At 52.8% G+C, this 25,383-nt stretch overlaps 1 protein-coding gene across 1 annotated transcript in view; it reads right to left on the bottom strand.

Annotated features, from left to right (window-relative positions):
• Nucleotides 1-24,921, bottom strand: part of Muc5ac (mucin 5AC, oligomeric mucus/gel-forming) — a 32,347-nt gene extending 7,426 nt beyond the window's left edge. Inside the window, 36 exon segments of the mRNA XM_051145113.1 lie at nucleotides 431-630; nucleotides 1,052-1,729; nucleotides 2,276-2,770; nucleotides 3,356-3,888; nucleotides 4,876-5,708; nucleotides 5,710-6,983; nucleotides 7,723-7,908; nucleotides 8,010-8,056; nucleotides 8,740-8,911; nucleotides 9,162-9,290; nucleotides 9,861-10,017; nucleotides 10,333-10,572; nucleotides 12,014-12,193; nucleotides 12,313-12,426; nucleotides 12,519-12,657; nucleotides 12,867-13,018; nucleotides 13,336-13,436; nucleotides 14,311-14,363; nucleotides 14,512-14,767; nucleotides 15,042-15,168; nucleotides 15,714-15,808; nucleotides 17,371-17,535; nucleotides 17,616-17,753; nucleotides 17,838-17,907; nucleotides 18,441-18,551; nucleotides 19,749-19,887; nucleotides 20,082-20,196; nucleotides 20,387-20,512; nucleotides 20,612-20,825; nucleotides 20,940-21,049; nucleotides 21,804-21,894; nucleotides 22,270-22,384; nucleotides 22,597-22,858; nucleotides 23,192-23,251; nucleotides 24,069-24,143; nucleotides 24,849-24,921. Coding sequence (XP_051001070.1) covers nucleotides 431-630; nucleotides 1,052-1,729; nucleotides 2,276-2,770; nucleotides 3,356-3,888; nucleotides 4,876-5,708; nucleotides 5,710-6,983; nucleotides 7,723-7,908; nucleotides 8,010-8,056; nucleotides 8,740-8,911; nucleotides 9,162-9,290; nucleotides 9,861-10,017; nucleotides 10,333-10,572; nucleotides 12,014-12,193; nucleotides 12,313-12,426; nucleotides 12,519-12,657; nucleotides 12,867-13,018; nucleotides 13,336-13,436; nucleotides 14,311-14,363; nucleotides 14,512-14,767; nucleotides 15,042-15,168; nucleotides 15,714-15,808; nucleotides 17,371-17,535; nucleotides 17,616-17,753; nucleotides 17,838-17,907; nucleotides 18,441-18,551; nucleotides 19,749-19,887; nucleotides 20,082-20,196; nucleotides 20,387-20,512; nucleotides 20,612-20,825; nucleotides 20,940-21,049; nucleotides 21,804-21,894; nucleotides 22,270-22,384; nucleotides 22,597-22,858; nucleotides 23,192-23,251; nucleotides 24,069-24,143; nucleotides 24,849-24,921 — 8,025 coding nt within the window.
• Nucleotides 24,922-25,383: the final 462 nt, after the last annotated feature.

Below are 25,383 nucleotides of genomic sequence, written 5' to 3'. Positions count from 1 at the left end.
AAAAGGCAGCTGTGGATCTGAGTCCTTGGGCCATGGGGCCACCCTACAGTTCTCAGTGTTCGCTACTCTTCTTCCAGCCCCTGGCCTCACTCTAGCCCTGCAAAACTACGGAACTGCCCCTCCCCTGTATGTCACTCCTTTCCATGTGCCAGTACATCCATGGGGTGTGCCATCTTCTTCTGTCACCTTCACTCTGATTGGGGGCAGTTTTAACCTCCAGCCCCAACACACAACTACCTGGCAAGAACATCCATGCCTGCAAAGCATGGACCAGCCCTGGTAAGCCATAAAAGAACCCTGCCCAATGTTCATCCTGTGTCAACTGGGGACTGGTGATCTTCAGGAAAACCTAAGCTGGTGTCTAATTGCAGATACACCAAGGTCTTCACAGTGGCCATGAGTGCGCAGGAAGGATGGAGGATAGGCTTACCATTCTTGGAGGAAACACATTGCACCGATCCCGCTCTGTGACAGGGGGCAACGTAGACGTAGTTGTGGATAAGGCTGGTGTAGGGGATGGCATGGTGGATGGGCAGTTCTGACTAACCAATCGGACCACCTGGCAATCCTGGCTGCACAACGCATAGTAACAATGGCCATCAAGGTCGGGCTGTCTATAGATGATGGATCCTGCAAGATTGAGAGGTGTGTAAAGTTGGGGAGGCCCTGGGAGAAAAGTCAGCTTCCTAGGCAGTGAGGTGTCAGCCTCAAGACTTCCCACTCAGTGAAAGAAGAAGACTAGAAATGTTTGAAGGCAGGCTGGAGAGATGGCTCCATGGTTAAGAGCTCCACCTGCTCTTCTGAGGTCCTGAGTTCAATTTCCAGCAACCACATGGTGGCTCACAACCATCTATAATACGATCTGATGCCCTCTTCTGCAGATAAAGCACTCATATACAATAAATAAATAATTTTAAAAAAGAAAGAAAGAAAGAAAGAAATGTTTGAAGGCAACTGTGGCATCATCTGCCAAAACCAAGGACGTTCATAGAAAGAAAAAATATGAGGGAACACGGTACGTTAGAAAACCACATCAAGATATCTCACTTACCCAAAGAATACAACTGGCCTGACACACTGCAGAAACAAGGGGTGGTAGAGTGTACTGTAGGGCTGGACGATGAGAATGGGGACACAGATGAGGGTGTCACAACTGGAAGTGAAGGCTTGAGTGGTGTTGTCACAGGAGGACTCCCATGGGTCACAGGGCAGCCTTCAGGAATGCGGCAGCACAGCACGCGCACCTTGTAGTTGAGGCACAGCCCAGAGGTGCCTTGCTGGTCCTGGTTCCTACACACTAGGCCCACACTCGGGTCACACTGTACCACCTGATCCAGATCCTGCACCGTCATCTCAGGGTGGTTCTCAGCCCTGCATTCCAGCTGTGTGATCTCCTCTGGCCGGTGGCAGATCTTCTCTCCCCTCCTCAGGATGTTGCTATAGGTTTCCAGGTCCCCTCCATGTGGACCAGGCACCGGGAAGTCAGTGTCAAACCACTTGGTCCAGTTGCACTGTGGCTGGCAGTGGGTGGTCATTGTGGAAGAAGTCACCTCAGAATGCGGCCCGGGGCCTGTGGTGCTGATAGGAGCAGAGATGGTGCTGGATTTTCCCATGGATGTCGTGTGCTCTGTCTGCACAGAGGTGGTGCTGGGGCTCCTGGTGGACACTGTGCTGGTTGTTGGCCCTGAAGCTGAACTGGTTTGGGGTGTGGAGGTGGTGCTGGCTTTTCCTATAGGTGTTGATCTGGTTTGGGGTATGGAGGTGGTGCTGGTGCCCCTGGTAGAAATGGTGCTGGCTGGTTGATGGGAGGTGGTGCTGGTGCCCCTGGTAGAAATGGTGCTGGCTGGTTGATGGGAGGTGGTGCTGGTGCCCCTGGTAGAAATGGTGCTGGCTGGTTGATAGGAGGTGGTGCTGGTCCCCCTGGTAGAAATGGTGCTGGCTGGTTGATGGGAGGTGGTGCTGGTGCCCCTGGTAGAAATGGTGCTGGCTGGTTGATGGGAGGTGGTGCTGGTGCCCCTGGTAGAAATGGTGCTGGCTGGTTGCCAGGAGGTGGTGCTGGCTTCCCCTATAGGTGTTGAGCTGGTTTGGGGCTTGAGGGTGGTGCTCATCTTTCCTGTAGTGGGTGACGTTGTTCTGGGTGTGGAGGTGGTACTGTCTGTTGGCACGATGGTTGGTTTGGTTTGAGGCATGGAAGAGCTGCTTGCTATATGCACAGAAGTGGTGCCAGGCACTGAGCTGGTGACAGTCTCGCTTGGGGTGCTGGAAAGAGTGGCACGTGTGATGGTCTGGCAGCCTTCAGGAATGCGGCAGCACAGCACGCGCACCTTGTAGTTGAGGCACAGCCCAGAGGTGCCTTGCTGGTCCTGGTTCCTACACACTAGGCCCACACTCGGGTCACACTGTACCACCTGATCCAGATCCTGCACCGTCATCTCAGGGTGGTTCTCAGCCCTGCATTCCAGCTGTGTGATCTCCTCTGGCCGGTGGCAGATCTTCTCTCCCCTCCTCAGGATGTTGCTATAGGTTTCCAGGTCCCCTCCATGTGGACCAGGCACCGGGAAGTCAGTGTCAAACCACTTGGTCCAGTTGCACTGTGGCTGGCAGTGGGTGGTCATTGTGGAAGAAGTCACCTCAGAATGCGGCCCGGGGCCTGTGGTGCTGATAGGAGCAGAGATGGTGCTGGATTTTCCCATGGATGTCGTGTGCTCTGTCTGCACAGAGGTGGTGCTGGGGCTCCTGGTGGACACTGTGCTGGTTGTTGGCCCTGAGGCTGAACTGGTTTGGGGTGTGGAGGTGGTGCTGGTGCCCCTGGTAGAAATGGTGCTGGCTGGTTGATGGGAGGTGGTGCTGGTGCCCCTGGTAGAAATGGTGCTGGCTGGTTGATGGGAGGTGGTGCTGGTGCCCCTGGTAGAAATGGTGCTGGCTGGTTGCCAGGAGGTGGTGCTGGCTTCCCCTATAGGTGTTGAGCTAGTTTGGGGTGTGGAGGTGGTGCTGGTGCCCCTGGTAGAAATGGTGCTGGCTGGTTGATGGGAGGTGGTGCTGGTGCCCCTGGTAGAAATGGTGCTGGCTGGTTGATGGGAGGTGGTGCTGGTGCCCCTGGTAGAAATGGTGCTGGCTGGTTGCCAGGAGGTGGTGCTGGCTTCCCCTATAGGTGTTGAGCTGGTTTGGGGCTTGAGGGTGGTGCTCATCTTTCCTGTAGTGGGTGACGTTGTTCTGGGTGTGGAGGTGGTACTGTCTGTTGGCATGATGGTTGGTTTGGTTTGAGGCATGGAAGAGCTGCTTGCTATATGCACAGAAGTGGTGCCAGGCACTGAGCTGGTGACAGTCTCAATTGGGGTGCTGGAAAGAGTGGCACGTGTGATGGTCTGGCAGCCTTCAGGAATGCGGCAGCACAGCACGCGCACCTTGTAGTTGAGGCACAGCCCAGAGGTGCCTTGCTGGTCCTGGTTCCTACACACTAGGCCCACACTCGGGTCACACTGTACCACCTGACCCAGATCCTGCACCGTCATCTCAGGGTGGTTCTCAGCCCTGCATTCCAGCTGTGTGATCTCCTCTGGCCGGTGGCAGATCTTCTCTCCCCTCCTCAGGATGTTGCTATAGGTTTCCAGGTCCCCTCCATGTGGACCAGGCACCGGGAAGTCAGTGTCAAACCACTTGGTCCAGTTGCACTGTGGCTGGCAGTGGGTGGTCATTGTGGAAGAAGTCACCTCAGAATGCGGCCCGGGGCCTGTGGTGCTGATAGGAGCAGAGATGGTGCTGGATTTTCCCATGGATGTCGTGTGCTCTGTCTGCACAGAGGTGGTGCTGGGGCTCCTGGTGGACACTGTGCTGGTTGTTGGCCCTGAGGCTGAACTGGTTTGGGGTGTGGAGGTGGTGCTGGTGCCCCTGGTAGAAATGGTGCTGGCTGGTTGATGGGAGGTGGTGCTGGTGCCCCTGGTAGAAATGGTGCTGGCTGGTTGATGGGAGGTGGTGCTGGTGCCCCTGGTAGAAATGGTGCTGGCTGGTTGCCAGGAGGTGGTGCTGGCTTCCCCTATAGGTGTTGAGCTAGTTTGGGGTGTGGAGGTGGTGCTGGTGCCCCTGGTAGAAATGGTGCTGGCTGGTTGATGGGAGGTGGTGCTGGTGCCCCTGGTAGAAATGGTGCTGGCTGGTTGATGGGAGGTGGTGCTGGTGCCCCTGGTAGAAATGGTGCTGGCTGGTTGATAGGAGGTGGTGCTGGTGCCCCTGGTAGAAATGGTGCTGGCTGGTTGCCAGGAGGTAGTGCTGGCTTCCCCTATAGGTGTTGAGCTAGTTTGGGGTGTGGAGGTGGTGCTGGTGCCCCTGGTAGAAATGGTGCTGGCTGGTTGATGGGAGGTGGTGCTGGTGCTCCTGGTAGAAATGGTGCTGGCTGGTTGATGGGAGGTGGTGCTGGTGCCCCTGGTAGAAATGGTGCTGGCTGGTTGATGGGAGGTGGTGCTGGTGCCCCTGGTAGAAATGGTGCTGGCTGGTTGATGGGAGGTGGTGCTGGTGCCCCTGGTAGAAATGGTGCTGGCTGGTTGATGGGAGGTGGTACTGGTGCCCCTGGTAGAAATGGTGCTGGCTGGTTGATAGGAGGTGGTGCTGGTGCCCCTGGTAGAAATGGTGCTGGCTGGTTGCCAGGAGGTGGTGCTGGCTTCCCCTATAGGTGTTGAGCTAGTTTGGGGTGTGGAGGTGGTGCTGGTGCCCCTGGTAGAAATGGTGCTGGCTGGTTGATGGGAGGTGGTGCTGGTGCCCCTGGTAGAAATGGTGCTGGCTGGTTGATGGGAGGTGGTGCTGGTGCCCCTGGTAGAAATGGTGCTGGCTGGTTGATAGGAGGTGGTGCTGGTGCCCCTGGTAGAAATGGTGCTGGCTGGTTGCCAGGAGATGGTGCTGGTGCCCCTGGTAGAAATGGTGCTGGCTGGTTGCCAGGAGGTAGTGCTGGCTTCCCCTATAGGTGTTGAGCTGGTTTGGGGTGTGGAGGTGGTGCTGGTGCCCCTGGTAGAAATGGTGCTGGCTGGTTGATGAGAGGTGGTGCTGGTGCCCCTGGTAGAAATGGTGCTGGCTGGTTGATGGGAGGTGGTGCTGGTGCCCCTGGTAGAAATGGTGCTGGTTGGTTGCCGGGAGGTGGTGCTGGTGCCCCTGGTAGAAATGGTGCTGCCTGGTTGCCAGGAGGTGGTGCTGGCTTCCCCTATAGGTGTTGAGCTGGTTTGGGGCTTGAGGGTGGTGCTCATCTTTTCTGTAGTCGGTGACGTTGTTCTGGGTGTGGAGGTGGTACTGTCTGTTGGCACGATGGTTGGTTTGGTTTGAGGCATGGAAGAGCCAGGCACTGAGCTGGTGACAGTCTCACTTGGGGTGCTGGAAAGAGTGGCACGTGTGATGGTCTGGCAGCCTTCAGGAATGCGGCAGCACAGCACTCGCACCTTGTAGTTGAGGCACAGCCCAGAGGTGCCTTGCTGGTCCTGGTTCCTACACACTAGGCCCACACTGGGGTCACACTGTACCACCTGATCCAGATCCTGCACCGTCATCTCAGGGTGGTTCTCAGCCCTGCATTCCAGCTGTGTGATCTCCTCTGGCCGGTGACAGATCTTCTCTCCCCTCCTCAGGATGTTGCTGTAGGTTTCCAGGTCCCCTCCATGTGGACCAGGCACCGGGAAGTCAGTGTCAAACCACTTGGTCCAGTTGCACTGTGGCTGGCAGTGGGTGGTCCCTCGGATGGGTGGTTGTGTGTGGACTGCCTGTCATCCAGGTTTTTGTGTGTACGACTGCTGAGTGAGTATTGGTATCCTTGGTGGGAGAGGAATGCACACTTGTGGTCCAGTTGGTCTTTGTTGTCATGGTGACCCCAGGTGAGGTGGGATGTGTGGCAGCCGAAGGTGTGGCACACCGGTCTACTACAGTGCAGCACTCTATTCGTATCTCATAGTTGTAGCACATGGGTGGCAGCTGGTTCTTATTCAAACAGATCAATCCTTCCTCTCGGTTGCAGGTCACATCCTGCCCCAGCTCCTTCAGTGGTGTGTTGGGAAAGAACTGAGCCCTGCACTCGACGTTTCGTGGTTTCTCACAGAACTTGTACCCTTTGGATCTCAGGTTTACAAAAGTGTCAAAATCTCCACTGTTTCTGTCAGACCCAGGGTAGCTGCCATCTATCCAGTCAGTCCAACCGCAAAGCTCCTGTTTACATGCATGAGTAGTCTCGAGGGAGGCCACGGTGGTCTCCAGGGTTGAGATGGACACAGGCGATGTGGCTGAAGTTTTCTCTGGCATTGGGTTAGTAGTGGACAGAGTTGTCTTAACAGTCGTGGAGCTGACTGGGGCAGAGGTAGATGGGCCTGGAGCTGATGAAAAAGGACCAGAGGAAGAGGGCAAAGGTCCTGGGGTCGAGGGGCCTGAGATAACTGTGCTACCAGTGTGGTCAGTTGACGTGATGGGAGCTGAGGAGGTTGTGGGTCCCTTTGCAGTTGTCCTGGAGGCTATCAGGTGGGTGGTCTGGGTGGGCCCACTGGAGGTTGTACAGTTGATGAGGATACAGCACTGAATTCTGATCTGGTAGTTGTCACAGAGCCCTGACACCTGATCACGGTTGTGACACGTCAGCCCTACAGTTGTGCTGCACTCCACGTGCTGCCCTGCTGCCTGAATAGGCACCTCAGGGGTCTTCTCAGCACGGCACTCCACTGCTCTCGGCACTTGGCAGATCTGGTAGCCGTGGGCACGGAGGTTCTCCAGAGTGTCAAAGTCACCACTATCAATACCACGTCCAGGACGGCTGACATCTAGCCAAGGAGACCAGAGGCACTCCTCCTGGCAACTTGGCATGGTTAAGGTGGTCACAGTAGACGTGGTCACGGTGGAAGCTGGGGCAGGGGTCGTCACAGATGACATGCTGCTGGTTGTTGATGCAGTTCTGCTTGTGGACCCTGAGTCCACTACACTCGGGGTAGGGCTGGGATGTGTGCTGGACGGTCGTATTGAGGTCATGACTGTGGACAAAGTTAACAGGAGTGAGTGATAGGGCCTTGAGGTTGTCTACCTGGTCCATGGGCACCCCCTCCTTCCTCATGATCAGGAGCCTTGTGAGTCTCACCACCCTGGTCATAATAACTTTGAAATCTGAACGCTAGAACCATATCAATTAGTCTATCCTCTCAGAGCCTGCCTTTCAGTGAGCCGAAGTAGAGTATAATGGGTCCATAAACAGACAAAGTAATCTCTGCTAAAGAGAATCTATTCTGGGCCATGCCCTGAGCAGAACCTACAGGCCCCTCAAAACCAGTCTGGGGGGGACTCTGATGAACCCCCAAAGAGGGTGAGACCACAGGGATACCTAGTGATCCATGCAAGCAGGCAGCTATGAATTCTGGAGAAAATCTCATGCTCATCCGAGGACTGGCCTAGGACCACTTGTACTTGAAGCCTCTAAGCTCCCACACTCCCTGGAGATCAGGGCCCGGTAGCTATAGAAAGCAATACCATGGATACCAGGCCCGCCAGCATGAGTCAGGGAGAGTGATCACTTCCTGCTGTGAGATAAAAGCAAGGTATCCTGTCCCCGGCACCCAGCTGCTGGGCCTCTCCTTGAGCCTCAGGGCCTGCCACCAATATCCAGAGCTAGCCATTTACCTAACATTCGGCAAGAGAAGCAGTTCCAATCAACTGGGTGAAGGACACACACCGCCTCCCCCCCCCCCCCACGGAAGCCACCAGTCACATCTGCCTTACCAAGCAGTGTGGAGAAGGAGAAAGTGGTCGGGGGTGTGGGAGTAGTGGGGCTGCAGATGTCAACAGTCCTCTCGATGGTACCATTGGCCCTGCAGTGTGCAGAGATACAGCCTCCCATGCCGTCCGTTGTGTGGTAGATGACATCCCCCGGACGGAAGTGTTGCCCATTGTAGATACAGACACAGGCTGTGGGGGAAGAGATGTTCAGCCTGTCAGGGGCTGCTAAGGCACTGGCAATGACCCCACAATCCCATCTCCAGCTCAGGGAAGAGGCTGCAGGGACTCACCGGCAGCATCAGGAAAGCAGTGCACATCGTTACCATACTTGCAAATGCTGTCAAGAGAAGGAAGAAGTGGGGCTGAGTGCATGGGACCTGGAGCTGTCTGCAAGAGCACCTGCTGTGCTCAGTGCTGGTGATAAAACACCCCTGTCACAGCCCGAGCTGGAGGCTGAGGTCCCTCCCAGGTCCTAACCTTCAGCCTTTCAGGATCTGCTCCACTAAGGCCTCACTCTCTCAAGCATCACCCCTGTCAATAACCAGTGGGGACAATGTGGACTTGGATGAACATCATCCCCTGGTCCCTGGGAGGACATCTTGGCTAAAGACACATCACCTTCACATATATTAGGCCAAGGGTGTCCTCCCTCCCCAGATGAGCCTTAGGCCAAGGCATTTTTTTTTTTCTCAGCTGAGTCCCAGGCTGAGATTGTCCTCCCTTCATCTGAACCCCAAGCTAAGATCACCCTCCATCCCAGTGCAGCCTCAAGCCAGAGGTGCCTTTCCTCTCAACTGAGCCTACAGCAAGAGTTCTTCCTCCTAGCTGAAGCTCACCCCACTGGGGTCTGGCAGGTGTGCATGCAGGGAGCTCCCAAAAGCCCAGTAGCATTACTCTTTCTCCTCAGCTTCACCTCAGGCTGAAGGTACTTCTAGACCCCAGGTTGGCACTATGAATAACGTTGGCTTGAATTCCCCAGTGTTTTAGGGTTCTGCCTCACCCTGGCTGAGTGTGACTTACCAAGAAAAACAGTTCTTGTCTGAAGGTATTCTGGCACCTGGTCGGTACAACTTTCCTTTGATGCGGCAGGGAAGTGGCGGTGTAGGTGATGGGGTGACCATACAGTTGGGTACACACTGCATCGTGCCCTCATCAAAGATGGGGGCTGTTGGTGGGCACTTGGGGTAGCAGCCTGTGGACCAAGAGACCTGAGTCCCAGAAAGAGTCTGCCCCAAGCCCTCTCACCCCAGGGTCCAGCCTCATCTACAACACTAGTGTTTGAGGTTGAAGCCATAAAGGCTCCTAGTGGGATCAGCAAGAGTTCATCCCAACCGAGGGTCCTCTAAGAAGACAACTCCCAGGCCTTAAATCCCAGGATAGACCCCAGTCCTGATCCTAGGAACCCAACAGATCTTGTCCCTCCCAGCCAGCCTTCAACCTACCTTCAAGACCACGAAGATCTTGTAGGCACTCTCCACTAGGGTTCTGGCAGGTGCGCATGCATGGGGCCCCACAAGGCTGGTAGTGCCACTCACACTGACCCTCTGGGTTGTAGTAGTCACAGAACAGCGCTGGAAAATGGAGAGATTTACTGGGATGATTTACTGGTCTGCTGAGCCTTTTCCTACCCCACCCTGAGAAAGGGTAGCTCAGATAAGGGTTTCTGGCTAGTAGGAGTGCCAGAGGAGCAACCTTCAAATGGGGCTCTCCAGCGACAGCCACTACCCCAGCCATACTCCTCCCTCTCTGCTTCACACGGACTGTGCATAAGAATGTGTGCTGACACCTCCATTGTAGACAGGTTTCCTCCTCCCTGCTGTTCACCCTCACTTCTGTTTCACTTTTCTCGGGAAACTATTGGTCCTTCAAAGCAGCCTGGTGAGCATACAAAGCTGGCCTCTCCTGCCTGGATACAGACATTGGAGGTGCATGTGTGTATCCATGTGTGTGTGTGCATGGGCGTAGCCGTGTATGTGTTCATGCACATGAGTGTATGCATGAATGTGTGTGTGTGTATGTGTGTGTGTGTGTGTGTGTGTGTGTGTGTGTGTGTTCTGACCAGAACCAAGACAGGAGGAACATAGGAGACTGTCACCCACCTCATCCCCAGCCCCACCCTGTAGCAATACAGCCCCACTCACGGCAGATATCTGGTGTCCTCCAAGACACACACACTCCCACTTCATGGCAGGCCTGGGCGTAGGCAGCGACAGCAGTGCAGAAGCACTCACAGTCGCCCCCTGAGTCGCAGGCACACGCGTCACTCACACAGGCCTCATAGTACTTGGCAGGCTCCACCTAAAAGAGACAAAAGGCTTCAGTCTCCAGAGACTCTTGCCTCCCTCCGCTCTTAGTACACACACTGCCTGAATAATTTGGACCAGTGTCTACCAACATTCATGGTGACAAATGTATGGCCATCACAGTGCCCGCAGGCTTGTCCTGATCATGGAGCTGCCTGAAGTTCCTCAGTCCCTTTTCAGAATTAACAACCTCCAAACAGCAGCCCATTCTGAGGTATGCACGTGAGTCCCAGAGCCCCAGACACCCGCACCCTTGGCTGATGGCTTCTCCATCCTAAGGTCCAGAGACTGCCCAGCCCCACTGTCTTACATGGGCATGGCAGACGGCGAAGGTTGCACTGTTGATGATGCTGCACTGTTTTTGGGCCCAGGACTTGCGGTAAGGGTTGGCGGTACAGGGGTCCTTGGGCACCAGGGCATCCGGGCAGGATGGAGAGAACTTCCAGCTATTTCCAAACTCCAGCACATCTCCCACCACAGACTGGCTGCGTGTAGTGAAGTCGTTGATGGCATTGTCATCAAAGTTCCCGCACAGGCCACAGACCCTGCCCTATAGAAGCAGAGAAACCAAAGGTGTGGGATAGAGCCCTCTTTCTTTACCCTGTTATCTGATCAACTCTATTTCCACCCAACTTCCTGAAGGATGAGCCCAGGAAGAGCAGGAAGGCACACCCCATAGTGTACATTGGTGGTGAATGGCACTTGTGCCCATCTGTGTCTGCCCTCAGACCATAACCCCTGCCCATGACATCCCAGGAAGCCTGAGTCCCTCAGTTTGGCAACCCAAGAAACTTCTTTCTCCATTTTTCCCTGGAGGCTGTTTGTCTTTCTTCCCTCTCTATTGACCTTAGTGCCAATTCTTAGTCACTTTGTAGGGTGAGTACAGAGCCATGGCAGTCAGCTTAGAGCCTGTCTTGGATAGCAGTGCAAAACACTGCAGTGAGCTGAGCAGTGGTCCCGTGCTTTCTTCCCCTGTTCTAACCCTGGGCGTTGTGAGTGGGGTCTTCTTAGGAGCAGAATCTTCGAAAATGTATTCAAGTGAGATGAGGCCCCACTAAAGTAGGCTGGGTCCAGTGTCCCTTGTCTAGTGTCCTTATTAAAGAGAAAAATATAGACACACCACACACAGGAAACCAGGCGACAACAGATGTAGAGAACAGGATAAATTAAGCTACAATCCAAAAATACCTGGAGCCCTGGAGGCAAAAGAGGCAAAAAGGAACCTCCTGACCCCCAAAAGGATTGCAGCCCTACTGACATCACCTGGGCTTCTAGATTCCAGATACAAAGGAGAAGTGGCCACCCAGTTTGTGGTCATTTGTTACAAAACTACAAGACGCACACAGCACAGCATCTCCTCGCTGCTATTCTAAAAGTTCTTCCCATCCATTCCCCTCCCCCAAACATTTATTACACTAATTTTATTGTGTATCTATGTGCTGGATGCACATGCCACAATGCTCTTGTGGGGGACAGAAAACAACTAGAATTCAGCTCTTCTTCTACCATGTGGGTCCTGGGGATTGAACCTTAAGCCTGAGATCATCAGGCTTGTCAGCAAGTGCCTTTACCCACTGAGCCATCTCCCTGGCCCTTCTGTCTCTGTCTCTCTTTGCCTCTTTCTGTCTCTGTGTGTGTGTCTCTTCATCTCTCTCACTCTCTGTCCATCTCTATCTCTCAATCTTTCTGCCTCGCTGTCCCCACTCTCTGTCTCTCTCTGTCTCTCTCTCTGTGTATCTCTGTGTCTCTGTCTCTATGTGTGTGTGTGTCTGTGTCTCTGTCTCTCTCTTTGTCTATCTGTCTGTCTCTGTGTCTCTGTCTCTGTGTCTCTGTCTCTGTGTCTCTCTGTCTCGGTCTGTCTGTCTGTCTGTCTGTCTGTCTCTCTCTCTCTCTCTCTCTCTCTCTCTCTCTCTCTCTCCACCTCCACACCCCCATGATTGTCCCAAGCCCTTGAGAGGGGTAAACAGCCATGCTACATGGCTCATCCTCACCTTGAAGTCAGGGCTGAGTCTGAGAAAGATGCTTGTCTTCCTGTCCCACAGAAGCACCAGGCCAAAGTCAGTCTCCACCACCAGGTAGATGCCCATCTGGTGGACATAGTAGGGGGGCTCCTGCCCGACCCCCTTCTGGATCACCTCCATCTTGCCGTCACTCAGCTTCAGCTCATAGTTCTGCATGACAAGAGGTCCTCAGGGCCTGCTCAGGACCTTACACCCCACCCCACCCCACCCCGGGTGCCCTGAACAGCTGTGGAATCCCCAGGGTATTCTGCCAGCTCCATTTCACTCACCCCTAGAAAGATCTTGATGTCCTTGGAGCAGGTGGTTCCAGTGGTACCACAAGGGACATTCTCGGTGACAACACGAAAGGCGTTCTGGGAGCTGCCGTTCCCACCACAGTGGTTCTGGAGGAGCAGAAGATCATTAGGGGATGGGGAAGGGTAATGAGTACATGGGGCTTTGTGTGTCAGCAGGCGAGGCTGCCAGCCAGGCATACCTGCAGTAGTGTGTACTCGCAGTCCCCGCTGAAGCTGTAGCGCTGCCCATCAAAAGTGAGGTAGTGGCCATCCCCGTACACAGCGCAGGTGGCCAGGCAGGGCTTGTCTGTGCACTGCCACATCCTATTCTCACAGGTGCTACAAAAAAAATATGGAGGTCATCCAGGGCTCCCACAAGCGTGAGGACTCTCCTGGTGGCTCTGAGGGGGACCCCCTTATGGGAAGCTGAAGCACAGAGCCCAGACGCCTTGAGAGCTTGGGCTTAGTCCATTCCTAACAAGAACCTCTGTACTTGATGACCGCTTGTATATCCAGCTCTCTCACCGTGACCCCCCCCCCCCACATACCAGTTGTTACATCCCACTCTGATGGTCTCCCCCGGCCTGTAGGTGGCCTCATTGTGCACACAAGGGCAGTCCTCAGCAACAACGCAGCCTCCATTGCCATCTGCCACCAACCCATCTGGGCACACACAGCCGGGCACGCAGTCAGAGATGTACTGTAGGACAAATGGACAAAGCAAGTGGAATTGGAGATGGATGGATGTCTGGGGCTGACATGTCCTCTTTGTCTGCAAGACTTCAGGTGACATAGGAGCAGGAAACCCAAAAAGCAGGGTGGCCAGAGGTACTTTGGGAACATAATCTAGCCAAGCTGCCCTACAGGCCCTCAGCATTGGAGAGCCCCGCTGCTCTGTGGCCATGAGGAAGCCTGATGATCTCCACAGACACCATAGCAAGAGAGAGCAAGGAAGTGAGGGGGGGTCTTTTAAGACGTTCCTAGGGAGGGTGATTAGGGAGTGACCAGGTCACTTACACAGGTCATGTCCAGGGTGTGACAGCTTTTCTGACATCCAGCTCCAGTGTCCCCAGGTGTGGCATTGCGACAGTCAAAATAGATCATGGGTGCGTCACACACTAGAGAAGAAAGGGAACCAGTGAGGTGACGCCATCCACCCCTGCCAAGCTTTCTCTGAGGGAGGTGAATGCTGTAATATCTGAGCCTTTTCTTTCCAGACAGCTATGCATGTGACTGACCTGTGGTGCAGGGCAGAGTGCACATACGTGTTCTACTTGCACAAGTGTATGTGAGTGTGTGTGTATTGTGTGCGCGTTGAGAATGCACTGTGTAGGCATAAGGTTATCGTGTGATTCAAATGCTCATTTCTGTACCCTGATATATCTGTTTGCAATCCTTGTTCTGAGACTCTCCTGTCTCAGTGTTGCGTAAACACTGCTCCCCCAATTGTCCCCTGATATGCCAAAAAAGCAAATTATAGCTAATCCTTGAGCAGGGGAGAGAATGGGGCTGTATTTCCTGCAAGCCATGGGAGGAGGCATTAGGGGAGAAAGTAGGGGATTAAGCCAGGAACAGAGGTCCAGGAGACAACATCAGGAGAGAGGTGCCCGAGCAGGAAAGCTACAAAGTGCAAGTATCTATGGAATTTACACTGGGAGGAAACCAAATTAGCTTATAGGGTTAAGAAGGGTCTAATAACTGCTCAGTTCTTATGCTGTGGAGCTTGTTAAAATAATATAATGAACTCTCAATTATGTGTGTAATAGCCAGGTTAAGAGAGAAACTAAGAAGCAAGCACAGTTTTATAAAAATAACTATAACAGCACTGAGTGTTTGCATCATAATGTGTGCACACTGTCCACGCCCTCATCTCCTCTGTTCTTGAGCCCAAGGGCATGGGCACAGACTACACCACAATAAAACTGATCGCTTGGCATGGACGTCAACCCTGACACCGCTTTAGAAGTATTCTCCCAGAGTTGCCAGGCTCACCTGGAGTCGGTGCAGGACCTCCGATGCAGGTTAGTGTTCCTTGGGTGCAGGTGCTGTGAGTAGAGGAGTGTTAGAACATCATCCACTCTGGGCCCCGTGAGTCCCTGCCACATCCTCCCTGTCTGCACAACTGCAGGTGCATAGGATCAGGATGACAAGGGGTCCTCTGGGAACACATTCCACCTGGCCTAAGGGTCTTACCAAATGGCCCCACTGTCATGCACAGACTCGCCATTGGGAACCGTGGATCCTCTGTGGTAGCAAGGGCAGCTGGTGGCCTGCACACACTTGCCCGTATCATCCAAGAAGGTGCCTTTGGGGCAGGTGCAGCCATCTACAGGGATGAAGTTGACATGGCAGGTGACATCTTCCTCATTCAGAGCACGGCAGGTGGGCTGGCAGGTGCTGATGTGGTATTGGTAGGTCATTGACTTTGGGCAGGTCATTGTAGGCTTTGCTGTGTGGGGGCAGAAGGAGAGGATGCTTAGGACACTGGTGGACACATAGCCCAGCAATCAACAACAGAGAGTCTAGCAGTTCAAGGCCTTTCCTCCTCCCCCAGACTTTGTATGCTGATTGGTTCCCTTGGTAACAATGGTTTGGGTCTCCCTTAATTTCAGATATTGATGTAGGGATAAGTCCCTTGAAGTATCCAATCAGCTGCTGGGCAGAGGGTGGCTTCCCTGGCCTGTAGAAAAAGAGAGCCCAGTTTGCCCCCACAGAACACTCACTGCAGACGCCATCTCTCCAGCCACTGAGCAGCACGCCTTTGGCAGCACAGGCACGCACATAGGAGGACAGGGCCGCACACATGCAGTTCTCACTCTTCTCACAGTTGCATGTGTCAAACATGCAGTTCTGGGGGGTGGGGACATCAGAGTATCAAGGACCCAGCCTCACATCCATGAGCCTGGCATCGGACTGTCCTCTACATCCCAGCATATTCCCACCTTCCTTGCCTTCCTCAGGACACTTCCCCATCACCCATTCCTCTGGAGTTCATTTTAATGTTGAGATCTCACATGTAGCCAACCTGTCCTCTAGGACATGGATTCTGGAAAGATGTGGCCCTTTATCTCTGTGACCCACCAGGTCCAGCCCTGGAATGCCTCATCTTCCTTACTGTTCTATTACTCATGTTTCTCAAAAGTTTCATGTTTAGACTTGTTCCTAGTGTAGACCAGAGGCTTGATCTAAACTCAGGAAACATGCAGTGAAGTGAATAAGTCAAGGAGCATGAATGCCAGGAACAAAATCAGAGATGCAGACTTGGAGAATGTTCCTGCCACCTTCTGCTTATCGATTGGCTCCCTACAGTTTCCTCTGATATCCTCTGATATTCCAAAGAGGGGGCACACAATGCACCGTTGGAGTCCTAACTAGCTGAAGAAGCAGTGAGTTACCGAGAAGTAGGTGCTGGGGTTCACGATGGCGTGGCACTGAGAAAATGGGCCGTTGGCATCAGTCAGCTGAGAACACCAATGCTGAGCATACTTCTCTGTGGACATAAGGAAACCCATCAGCCACTTTTTCTCCTGGGGTCATGAGGCACGGAAAAGCTATGGTGACTGTTTCTCTTTTTTTCCTATGGCCCCAGAGCCCTCACCTCCTAGGAATGTGAGTGGCCATCTCTATGGAAAATTAGTCAAGACTTCTGGACTAAAATACAGAGGAAAAGAGAACAGTGCCAGCAGATACTGAACCCCACCTCCTCAACCCTACTCAGGGGACCAGACGGTGTCAGGAGCATATTAGAGTTTTACATTCTTTTACCCTGAATCAGGGCCCCCAAAAGCCAATGCCCTGTGTACGAGGTACAGCAGATAAGGTCCCTGACCATCTGTGAATCTGTCATGGGGATCCCTCATGTCCTCCCTGCCATCTGGAAGGCATGGATACTGGTCACCACTCTTCTCTGGAATATACACACTTGTTTCACTGTCTAAATGGCAGCAATGTGTTTTTCTGAAAATAGCTCTTGCTTTCAATAAGACTGAACAAAAGCCAGACTCTGGCAGCTATCACTTAAGACAATGTACTCAATCTGCTGTCCTACTGTGTGTTCAACCTGTTCAAGTTTAGCCTAACTTTAAGAGAATAATATAACTGGACTTACTAGGCCTTGGACTTCCTCTGTAATTTTCTTTTACAATCTAAATGTATAGTTTTAATCTTAAATTGTGTACTTTTCCATGCCCCTGACTCGGAATAATGAAAGTGTGTTGAAAGCAACATTATACAAAACAAATATCCTATAAATGTTGGAAGCAATATGCAGATACACGTTGATAGTCTGGTGTAGTTTCAAGTGCTATTCTAGATCAGCTGGAGTCAGGAAAGTAACTTTTTCCTTTGTAAAACTATTTTTAAAACTTCTATGGAAAAAAATTCCTCATTCCTTCCTCATCCCATATTTTCCATGCTGCCCAATAAATATGAGTCAAAACCCTTTGTTACAGAACAGTAACAAGGACATATCAATACAATAACAGGCCACTGACTACAAACTAGATAAATGGAAAACACCAGGCAAGAAATGGAGACTCCAAATTTGCTCTCACTTTTAGTCAAACTATTCCAAGAGGAAGCTTCCTTTTTTCTTTCCTCAATATGGCATCTACACATTTTGAAGCCCTCTCTGGGGTTTATTTCTTTTTCTTTTTCTTTTTCTTTTTAAATTTATTTATTATTATGTATACAGTGTTCTGTCTGCATGTACACCTTCAGGCCAGAAGAGGGCACCAGATCTCATTATAAATGGTTGTGAGCCAACATGTGGTTGCTGGGAATTGAACTCAGGACCTCTGGAAGAGCAGTCAGTGCTCTTAACCTCTGATCCATCTCTCCAGCCCCTCCCTGAGGTTTCTTTAATGTGTGATTGACAAAATACACTACACACTAGTTTGCCTATCCACCACTTCAGGTTGGACAGCTGAACACCAGACCATGTCAGAGTTTTGCTGAGACAATGCTTCTTGGGAAAGTAACCAGCTCAGAAATGGAAGCAAGAAAACCAGGCCCTAAAGCATTCAAAGAACATAGACTGACAGCTACACTCACCATTCTCCACGCTGAGTGAGCAGGGGTCCTCAAAGATGTTCTTGACATTGGGACAAGCTGCCTGCGTCTTGAAGGTGTTAAAGAAGGCAGCTGCTGTGCCCTCCACAACCCCACTGATGGTCTGGAAGTCATCTGCCTGGATACTGTTGAAGTTCCCACAGAGTCCTGGAGGCAAGAGAGCAGGTTGAGGCCCCATGTGGACTTTAGGATGGAATGGGCTCAGGCCCAGAGTCAGTGCCTCTTACCACAGGTTAGCCCCCTGAGCGCAGGTGCCAGCCGCACAAACACCTGCATGATGGGCACCAGCTGGACCTCAAGCTGCACACCCACGTTGGTCTGGGCAATGATGAAGAAGGTTGAAGGCCGGAAGAGGGTAACATTAGCTGTGGACAGAAGATGAGGGCTTCAGGGTGGGGCATGTCCCATGGGATAAAGCTACCCAGTTCAGACTCACAAACAATCCTCACCTGTAGACACTGGCAGCTGGGTATAGATCTGGTTCACAAAGACCTCCCCAGTGGCTTTCACCGTGACCACCTAGAAGCAATTCCAGAGCAAATGGGATCAGTATGGGACTGAGGTAGTGTCTACCCCACTGTTGTCTCATAGCCCATACAGACTGTGAAGTGTGTGTGGCCACTAGGTCTGGGAGAACTTGGGCTACAAAGCTGTAGTCCCCATGAGGTAAACTTACGGTCCAAGATCTGTCCCCCATACTTACCTTGAGTTCCTAAACTTTCAATGAATCATATATTGTATAATATAAAAACAGAAATTAATATATAAAAATGACTTCAATGGAGAATTTGTACTAGATAGATATGCTTGAGTCCGCTTTCCTGGGGCCAGCTGGTATAATCACAGGGTCCCCAGAGCCAAACATCTGCACCGTTCCACTTAAGGGTAGTCCCCAGAAAGACCCACAAATAGTTGCTGCACTCAGTGTTCAGGATGTCAATGCAGAGACTGGCAGAGACTGGGCAGAGGAAACTAGCGATGTGAATATGTTCTTTCCACATCCCAGGATCTGCCCCTTCCAGAGTCCCCTCATTTTTCCTTGTGATACTCACCGTCTGCCCCCCACCCAGGCTCAATGTCACACTCTTCAGGCAAGTCTCGCTGTCAGTCAGTCCACACTTTCGCAGTTCAGCCAGCACAGTGAAGACATTGCTGTCACAGGGCTACAGGGGCAACACAGGTCTTTACATACTGCCCACCTCATCCTCTCTCTCCTCCAACCCATGCCCCTTGCTGGAAGTTGCTGCTCCACCACTCTCATAGACTCTAAGAAGCAGCCATTTGATCCCAGGAGGAAGGTGCTCCTAAGACTCCATGGCATGAGTCTCCTTAGCACCCAACAAGGGGGCTTAGTGCACCTACTGAGTGCAATAATTCTAAAAATTGAGGGGGGAGATGTGTTGGGGGAGACTAAGGAGAGTCGGAAAGGGAAGAGAAGGTAGATGATCAAAATACATTGTGCATATGTATAAAATTTTCAAAAAGTAAATAAAAATATTTTAAAGGAAAATGGTTTGGTTTGATTTGGTTTGGTTTTGTATGTATGTTTGTTTGTCTTAAAGATCAAATGTTTGCAAGGTGGGGAGGGAGATGGCCAGGTGCAGTCTAGGATGGTCAGTACGGTGAGCTACCGGATAATACTAGAGGAACTGATACAGGACAGTCCACGTTTGTTAGATCCTGGGACGTGCTCCTGAGTGACCCTGATGATGGGCACTGCCGTGGCCTGATGGACACTGACTGCTCTTCAGCATTGGTTGTAACCGATGCATCATACTAAAGCAAAATGTTAGTACATGAACGACTGCTGGAGTCAGCCAGGCTTAGGAATTCCCTGGGCTCTATTTAATTTATTTGTAGACATAAAACTCTTCCAAAAATAAAATAAGACAGGGGCTGGAGAGACGGACCGTCGTATTGCTCTTGCAAAGGGCCCAAGTTCAGTTCTTAGCGCCCACATCGGGTGCCTCAGAACCATCTGTAACTCTTAACTCTGGGGAATCTGATGCCTCTTCTGGCCTCTGTGGGCACCACGCACACATACACACAGAGACACATGCGTACGTAAAACATATGTAAATAAAATAATAAGTCTCTTATTAAAAGACAAGGTCAGAAGGGCCAGAACAATGAGCAGGGGCCGTTCTGTACCAGAGGCTCGATCAACAGCCGAGTGACTCCATAGAGCCCTGGACCAACAGGTGGAACAATTTCCTCACAGTCTAACCATGAAGTTCCCCCAAGGTCTCCCTCCCCCCTGGTGCAGCAGTGATAGGAAGCCTAGGCTAGTGATAGCTGTGGAGGCCCATACCTTGGTGCAGCCCTCAAAATTAAAGACCTCAGTACAGCATAGTCCTGACCTTGCTCAACACGTAGCTGCAGTCCCCGTGCACTGTGTATTGCCTTTCATCAAATGTGGAGAAGTGGGAGCCTCCCAGCACTGAGCAGGTACCAGGGCATGGGACGTCCTGGCAGCTCCACCGACCTCCAGAGCATGTGCTACAAGGGGAGAAAGAAGGACAGTTTGTGTACTAGCCCCAGGATCAGCAGTCTTGTTATTTTTGCCACCTAGACTGAAGGCTCTTGTCCATGGGATGTTGGCCAGTAGTCTGTGACCTAACCAGTCCACATATCCTGGGTAAGTAACCCTGGCATATGTCAGGGTCTTGGATGGGAAACCCAAGACCTACCACTTGGTGCAGTCAGTAGAGTAATTGGTACCCGGTGCATAAGATGTCCCATTGTACAGGCAGGCACACTGAGATACAGGGACACAGCCAGTCTGGTGGATGTCATCAAGCACCATCCCTGTAGAAAGCAAGTCCACGTGATAGATGCCATCTAGAAGCCCCGATAAACAACAGCAGCACAGAGACACTTTGGGCCAGGGTCGCACGGACCTTTCGCCCAGCCTAAACAATGGCAGCATGACTGTTCATGTAACTGTGTGCTTTGGAGGTCCTGTGTTGGGGTTGATCAGGTGGAGACTCTATCTTACCCTCAGGACAGAAGCAGCCAGCAACACAGTGGTCCTCACAGACCTGGGAGCGCTGGGGGTTGGAGCAGGTGTCCATACAGGGTGAGCCACATTCTTGGTGCTGCATGTTGAGGGGGCATGTCTGGACTGCAGGGAGACCAGAAAATAAGGACCATATCAATCCAGGTCGCACTTACCTGATGGATGATGTGATGACGGTGAGGAGGTGGGGCTGAGGGCACTCACAGCAGAGGTCGGGACTCCGCCAATCCTGGGGCTGTCCTCCGGCATGGGCACACTGACGGGAGTATTCAGCCAGGGTATGGCAGATGCAGCTGGGCAGGTCAGGGCTCTTACAGAGACAGAGGTCCTGCCGGCAAGCCTCCAGGTAGCTGCTGATGTCCACCAGGGCCGCACAGTCAGAGAACAGTGGACCTTTCAGAATCTTCTCACAGATCCCCTGGATAAAGGCAGGGACCCATGCTGAGTTCAGACCCTGGGGTCTCCCACAAGCACCTGGGTCCTCCCATAACCCTTCTCCCCACCCTGCCCACCCATTCCTCTCAAGGCTCACAGATGTGATGGAGCAGTTCTTCTGGGGCACAGGAGGGGGGTCCTGGCATTGCTCTGTGGGGCCATCCATCTTCTGAAGATGGCCAAACTCAAGGGGTGTCAGCTCAGTATCTGCAGGAAGCCCAGAGAATCTCTGTCTGCCGGTCCCAGGCCCCCAGTCCATCATCCCAACAGCCAAGTCCAAAGGGCTACCCACTGAAAATGCTCATGTGGTCCTGTGGTCCTGTGGTCCCATCCCCCCTGGCCCAGTGTCCCAGGGAAGGAGGGAGACGCTCACCTTGGTGCAGCCTGAAGGACTACAGAGTGAACCTCTGACATCCCACCAGCCCTCAGGTTCTGCTGGCCTGCACACAGTGTGGCCTGACAGGGCCATTCATATGTATGGGCAGGCTCTGTCACCCACAGCTTATATGGGACTTAGAGGGAGTGGCAGAGAGAGGGGTGCTGGAGTATCGGACTGATGCAGCCACATTTGTGATGCGTAATGGTAAAGAAACCTGACCCTCCCAGGCCTGAAGGAAGCAGGGATTATTCTGGGTGAGTGTCTGTGTCCCCAGAATAGGGGTACCAAGAACAAGAGCTCTGACAGGCATCTTGTTCCCTGCATGCACCTGTGTGAGGCAAATCAGCATGCCAAGAGTGTACATGTACGTGAGTGTGGCTATGTGCAGGTGTGTCTGCGCACTTACATATGAGCTGGAATTGTGTGGGGGGGCGGGGAGCCTAGGTGTTCATGTGCACCCGTGTGAGCAGCAGGCAGTGTGTGTTAGAGAAAGCATTTGTTTACATACACATGGAGCTGTATGGTTTGAGAGACTAGGGGACTGAGTCTCCTGGGGCCCTGGGTCATTGCCTGGGGACTTACTGTGGGAGAGGAACTCGCTGGAGTCTGGATTGCCATTGAAGTCTCCACAGAGGCCACAAGTTTTGTTGGCATATTTGGTGTCCAACTCCAGCTGAAATTGGAGGAAACCTCAGATATTTGCTCCCTCTAAAGACGCCCCAGGATGTGAAGTATAGACTCTCAAAAGGGGAGTGAGGGCTCCCAGAGGAGACACAAGCCCAAAGACCCTCCCTGTAAGTCATGTGAAGCCCTGGCTTGGAGAAAACATTCTGTATCTGCTGGACTCATATCTGGGGGTGCAGCCCTCGAGGCTCTGTTAACATCTGGCTGCCCACCTTCTCCAGCTATATGGGGCTTTGTCCCCTCTCCTGACCTACCTCCTGATCTCACTAGGCGGCTCCACCCTTTGCCCTCCCCCACTTTTCCAGAAGGCTCTGCCAACCCGCACCCCCATTCCCCACTTCCAGAAGGTTCTACTCCCTCTCACCAGAAGACTGTCATCGTCGTTCCACATGAAGACCAGCCCCAGCCTGGCTACCACCTTCAGGTAGCCACCGCTGAGCTCAATGAGGACCCCAGACTGGCTGAAGGGCAGCTGGACCCTGTAGAAGAGAGTAGGGATAAGATGCTGAGGGCCAAGGAGACAAGAGAGACCCGGCATAGCAGCCTAAGGGAAGAGCTGAAGTGGGAAGCTTGAGCATGGGGTGAGGGAGTGTTGCTGACAACCCCAGTGTCTCCCCCAACGCCGATACACGACTTTGCTCCCGCCTCCCAGCACCTCCCTCACCCCCACCCAATACTGGCCCAGACTCACTGGTGGTTATTGACTAATACGGAGTTCTTGGTCAGCTCAACAACAAGGCCATCAAGCTTCATGGTGACCCTGCTCAGTGTGGTGGAATTGGACTCCCAGCCACGACGTAGCTGGATATTGAAGTCCTCGTAGGCAGCCCCACAGTGTGCAGAGAACACATAGTTGCAGAGGCCAGGGAAGCGGAAGACCTGGCCGTCAAAGGTCTTGTAGTGGAAGTCGCCCCATGTGCTGCACACCCGCCCAGTGTGTGCTGGGTTGAGGGCTGTGGACCAAATGACAGGCTTTGAAGGCACAATTCTGTTTCCAGATCCCTGACATGCCCTTCCATGTCCTGCCTTTCACACTGGGTATCTGTTTTCCATGTGGCACTGGGATCAGACAGGCTGCCGCCCCACAGTGAGCGCCTGAGATCCCATCTGACTTAGAAATCCTGGAACCAGCTCACAGCAGCTTTGAATGCCTCTCTAACCTTTCTTCTGCCTATTAAGCATTATTCCGAAATCAGGGACCCTTTTCTAACTAGCTCTTCAGGTCTAAGAGAGGGTACCCCAGCTAAGTTGGCCACTTTCCCGCATATGCTTTGGGGTTCACTCACCTCGTACCACAGGGATGGTCTGCAGAGGTGGGATGATTGTCACCCCATGGAGTGAGGACCCTATGGAGACAGGAGATTGGATTGTGGGGTGCACAGTGAGGTTGTGGAGAGTCACTGTGGCCCAGAGGAAGAGGCTAAGGGCCCAGGGCCAGCAGAAGCAGACTCTCAAGTCTCCAGTGCAGCTGGGATGCTACTGCCTGTTGAGACCATGGTGGGGCATGGCCCAGCCTGAGGCCTACAGCCAGCACTCCCTTCTCTCGCTGTCTTCTGGAGACCCTGAAACCATCAGCCCTTAGTGCCTACAGAGGCCAGAAACCTCTGTTTGCACTTGGGGCTTGAGTCCTGGTTCTCTCTAATGCTGGAACATAAGCCACCAGCTCAACCTCTCAGGCCCTCCTTTTTTTTTTTGAACCAGTTTGGATGAATGCAAACTGCAAAGTGCCGGCTGCCTTCCCATCCCGAGGCCCCACGAGACCCCTGGCTTCGTCAAGTGTGTCTGATTCCCCGGCTCCTAGGGTCAAGACTCAGGTGAACCTGATGTTGAAATAGATAAATCAAACCCAAGAGAGACGGAGGTAAGACCTGGATAAATGGAACACTGAGCTTGGGCTACAGAGAACACAACCCAGCCAGCCTGGCAGGCTCTTCAGATCCCTCCAGAGCCTGAGCATGGATGCCCGTGGCACCTCCATGGGCTGGATCAGTTAGGAACAGGAGATGGCTGACCACAGCCATGTCTACCAGTTCCAGGTTCTGTCTCCTCAGGGTGCTACCTGAGGAGCCATAAAGGTAAGAAACCCTTGGGGAGCCAAGGCTACATTCAGGTAGAGTTGGGGGGACATGGTAGGGAAACTGGGGACAAAAGGCTAAGACTCACCATCATGCCCTTGAAAGAGAAAAAAGTCAGAGTGGTGCTCATGGTCAGATTTCAGAGCTTCCTGCTGGGCCTGGCCTGCAGAAGAAGAGATGAGCCTGAGCTGAGAGCAGGACAGATGCCCCAGGGCAGCCCAGACTGCTGGTCACCAGTGTGCTGATGGAGAGAGGGACAGCCTGTGTCGCTGGTTAATGGCCTGATGTGCAGAGTCAACATGATGCTGGGATGATGGCCCACCCCATACCTACACAAGAGGGTTTGAGTAGGTATGAGTGACTTCTGTAGGTAACCTGGGACTGGCTTGTACCCTAAATCTAGTTTCCTGGTGCCTATATCTGTTACTAGGGCGTGGCTGAGAGAAACCACATTCCCAGGACACCATGCTGTGTCTAAGACACCTGCAGCCCATAGTTTTGAAGCAGGTATGACAGCCCACAGAGGGTTGTGTTGCTAGGGAAACCGGCACAAATAGTGCACATCAGAGGAGTGAGAACCTACCTTAACCAGTGAGGGGGGCTTTGGGATATAGCCTTCTGCTCCCTGACACACTGGATGCCCAGCCTCAATCTCCTGCATACCAGAGTTACTTCCCTGCCTCTTAAATCAAAGACCATTTGAAGCTGACAAACTTCAAGCAAGGATTGCATGGCAGGATGTTCTCACAGACAAGCTTGCCAAGACCCAGATAAGACTCTGAGCTTCGCTGCCTACCTGAATCCAGGGCATGGGGGAATGAAATGGCCTCTCCAAATGGCCTGGAAATGCTGGACATTAGAGTCTTACCTGTGCATTGACTGCAAGCCAGGGCCAGGGCTAGGACCCAGAATGGGACCAACTTTCTCTGGCCAACACCCATGCTGTGGAGCATGGGGAAGTGTCCCCACTGGCAGCCTCTGAGGAGAGATTCTAGTCACCAGCTGCCTTTTGTAGTCCGAGATCTGGCTCCAGCCCCAGTCGCTTCACGTGGATGGGCGGGGCAGGCTTGTGGTTCCCCTCACCCAGGTAAACAGTGGGCACTCAGTCACTTCAGACTGGTCAATGGCAACAGTCAGAGGTGGGCGTGCCGGCAGGTGGTGCCCGGCTTCCCTGAGGCTCCCTCAGGTCTAACCTGTGGAGTCCTTCCCCAAGCAGCTCCCACCCAGACTTTTCCAGGCCACCTTCTAAGCTATGAGTTCCTGGTACCTCAATAGACACATCTTCCAGGACTGTGCAAGACTGCCCCAGGGCTTGTCCTGGGCAGCCATCCTCCTTTCTTTAGAGAAGAGCTCTGTAGGCAGCAACTACCAAGAAAGCAACAGAACTAACCCCCAGGGCAACT

This window comes from Acomys russatus, chromosome 5 (assembly GCF_903995435.1).
Source record: "Acomys russatus chromosome 5, mAcoRus1.1, whole genome shotgun sequence".
Taxonomy (NCBI): Eukaryota; Metazoa; Chordata; class Mammalia; order Rodentia; family Muridae; genus Acomys; species Acomys russatus.
This window is presented reverse-complemented; position numbering and strand designations above follow the sequence as displayed.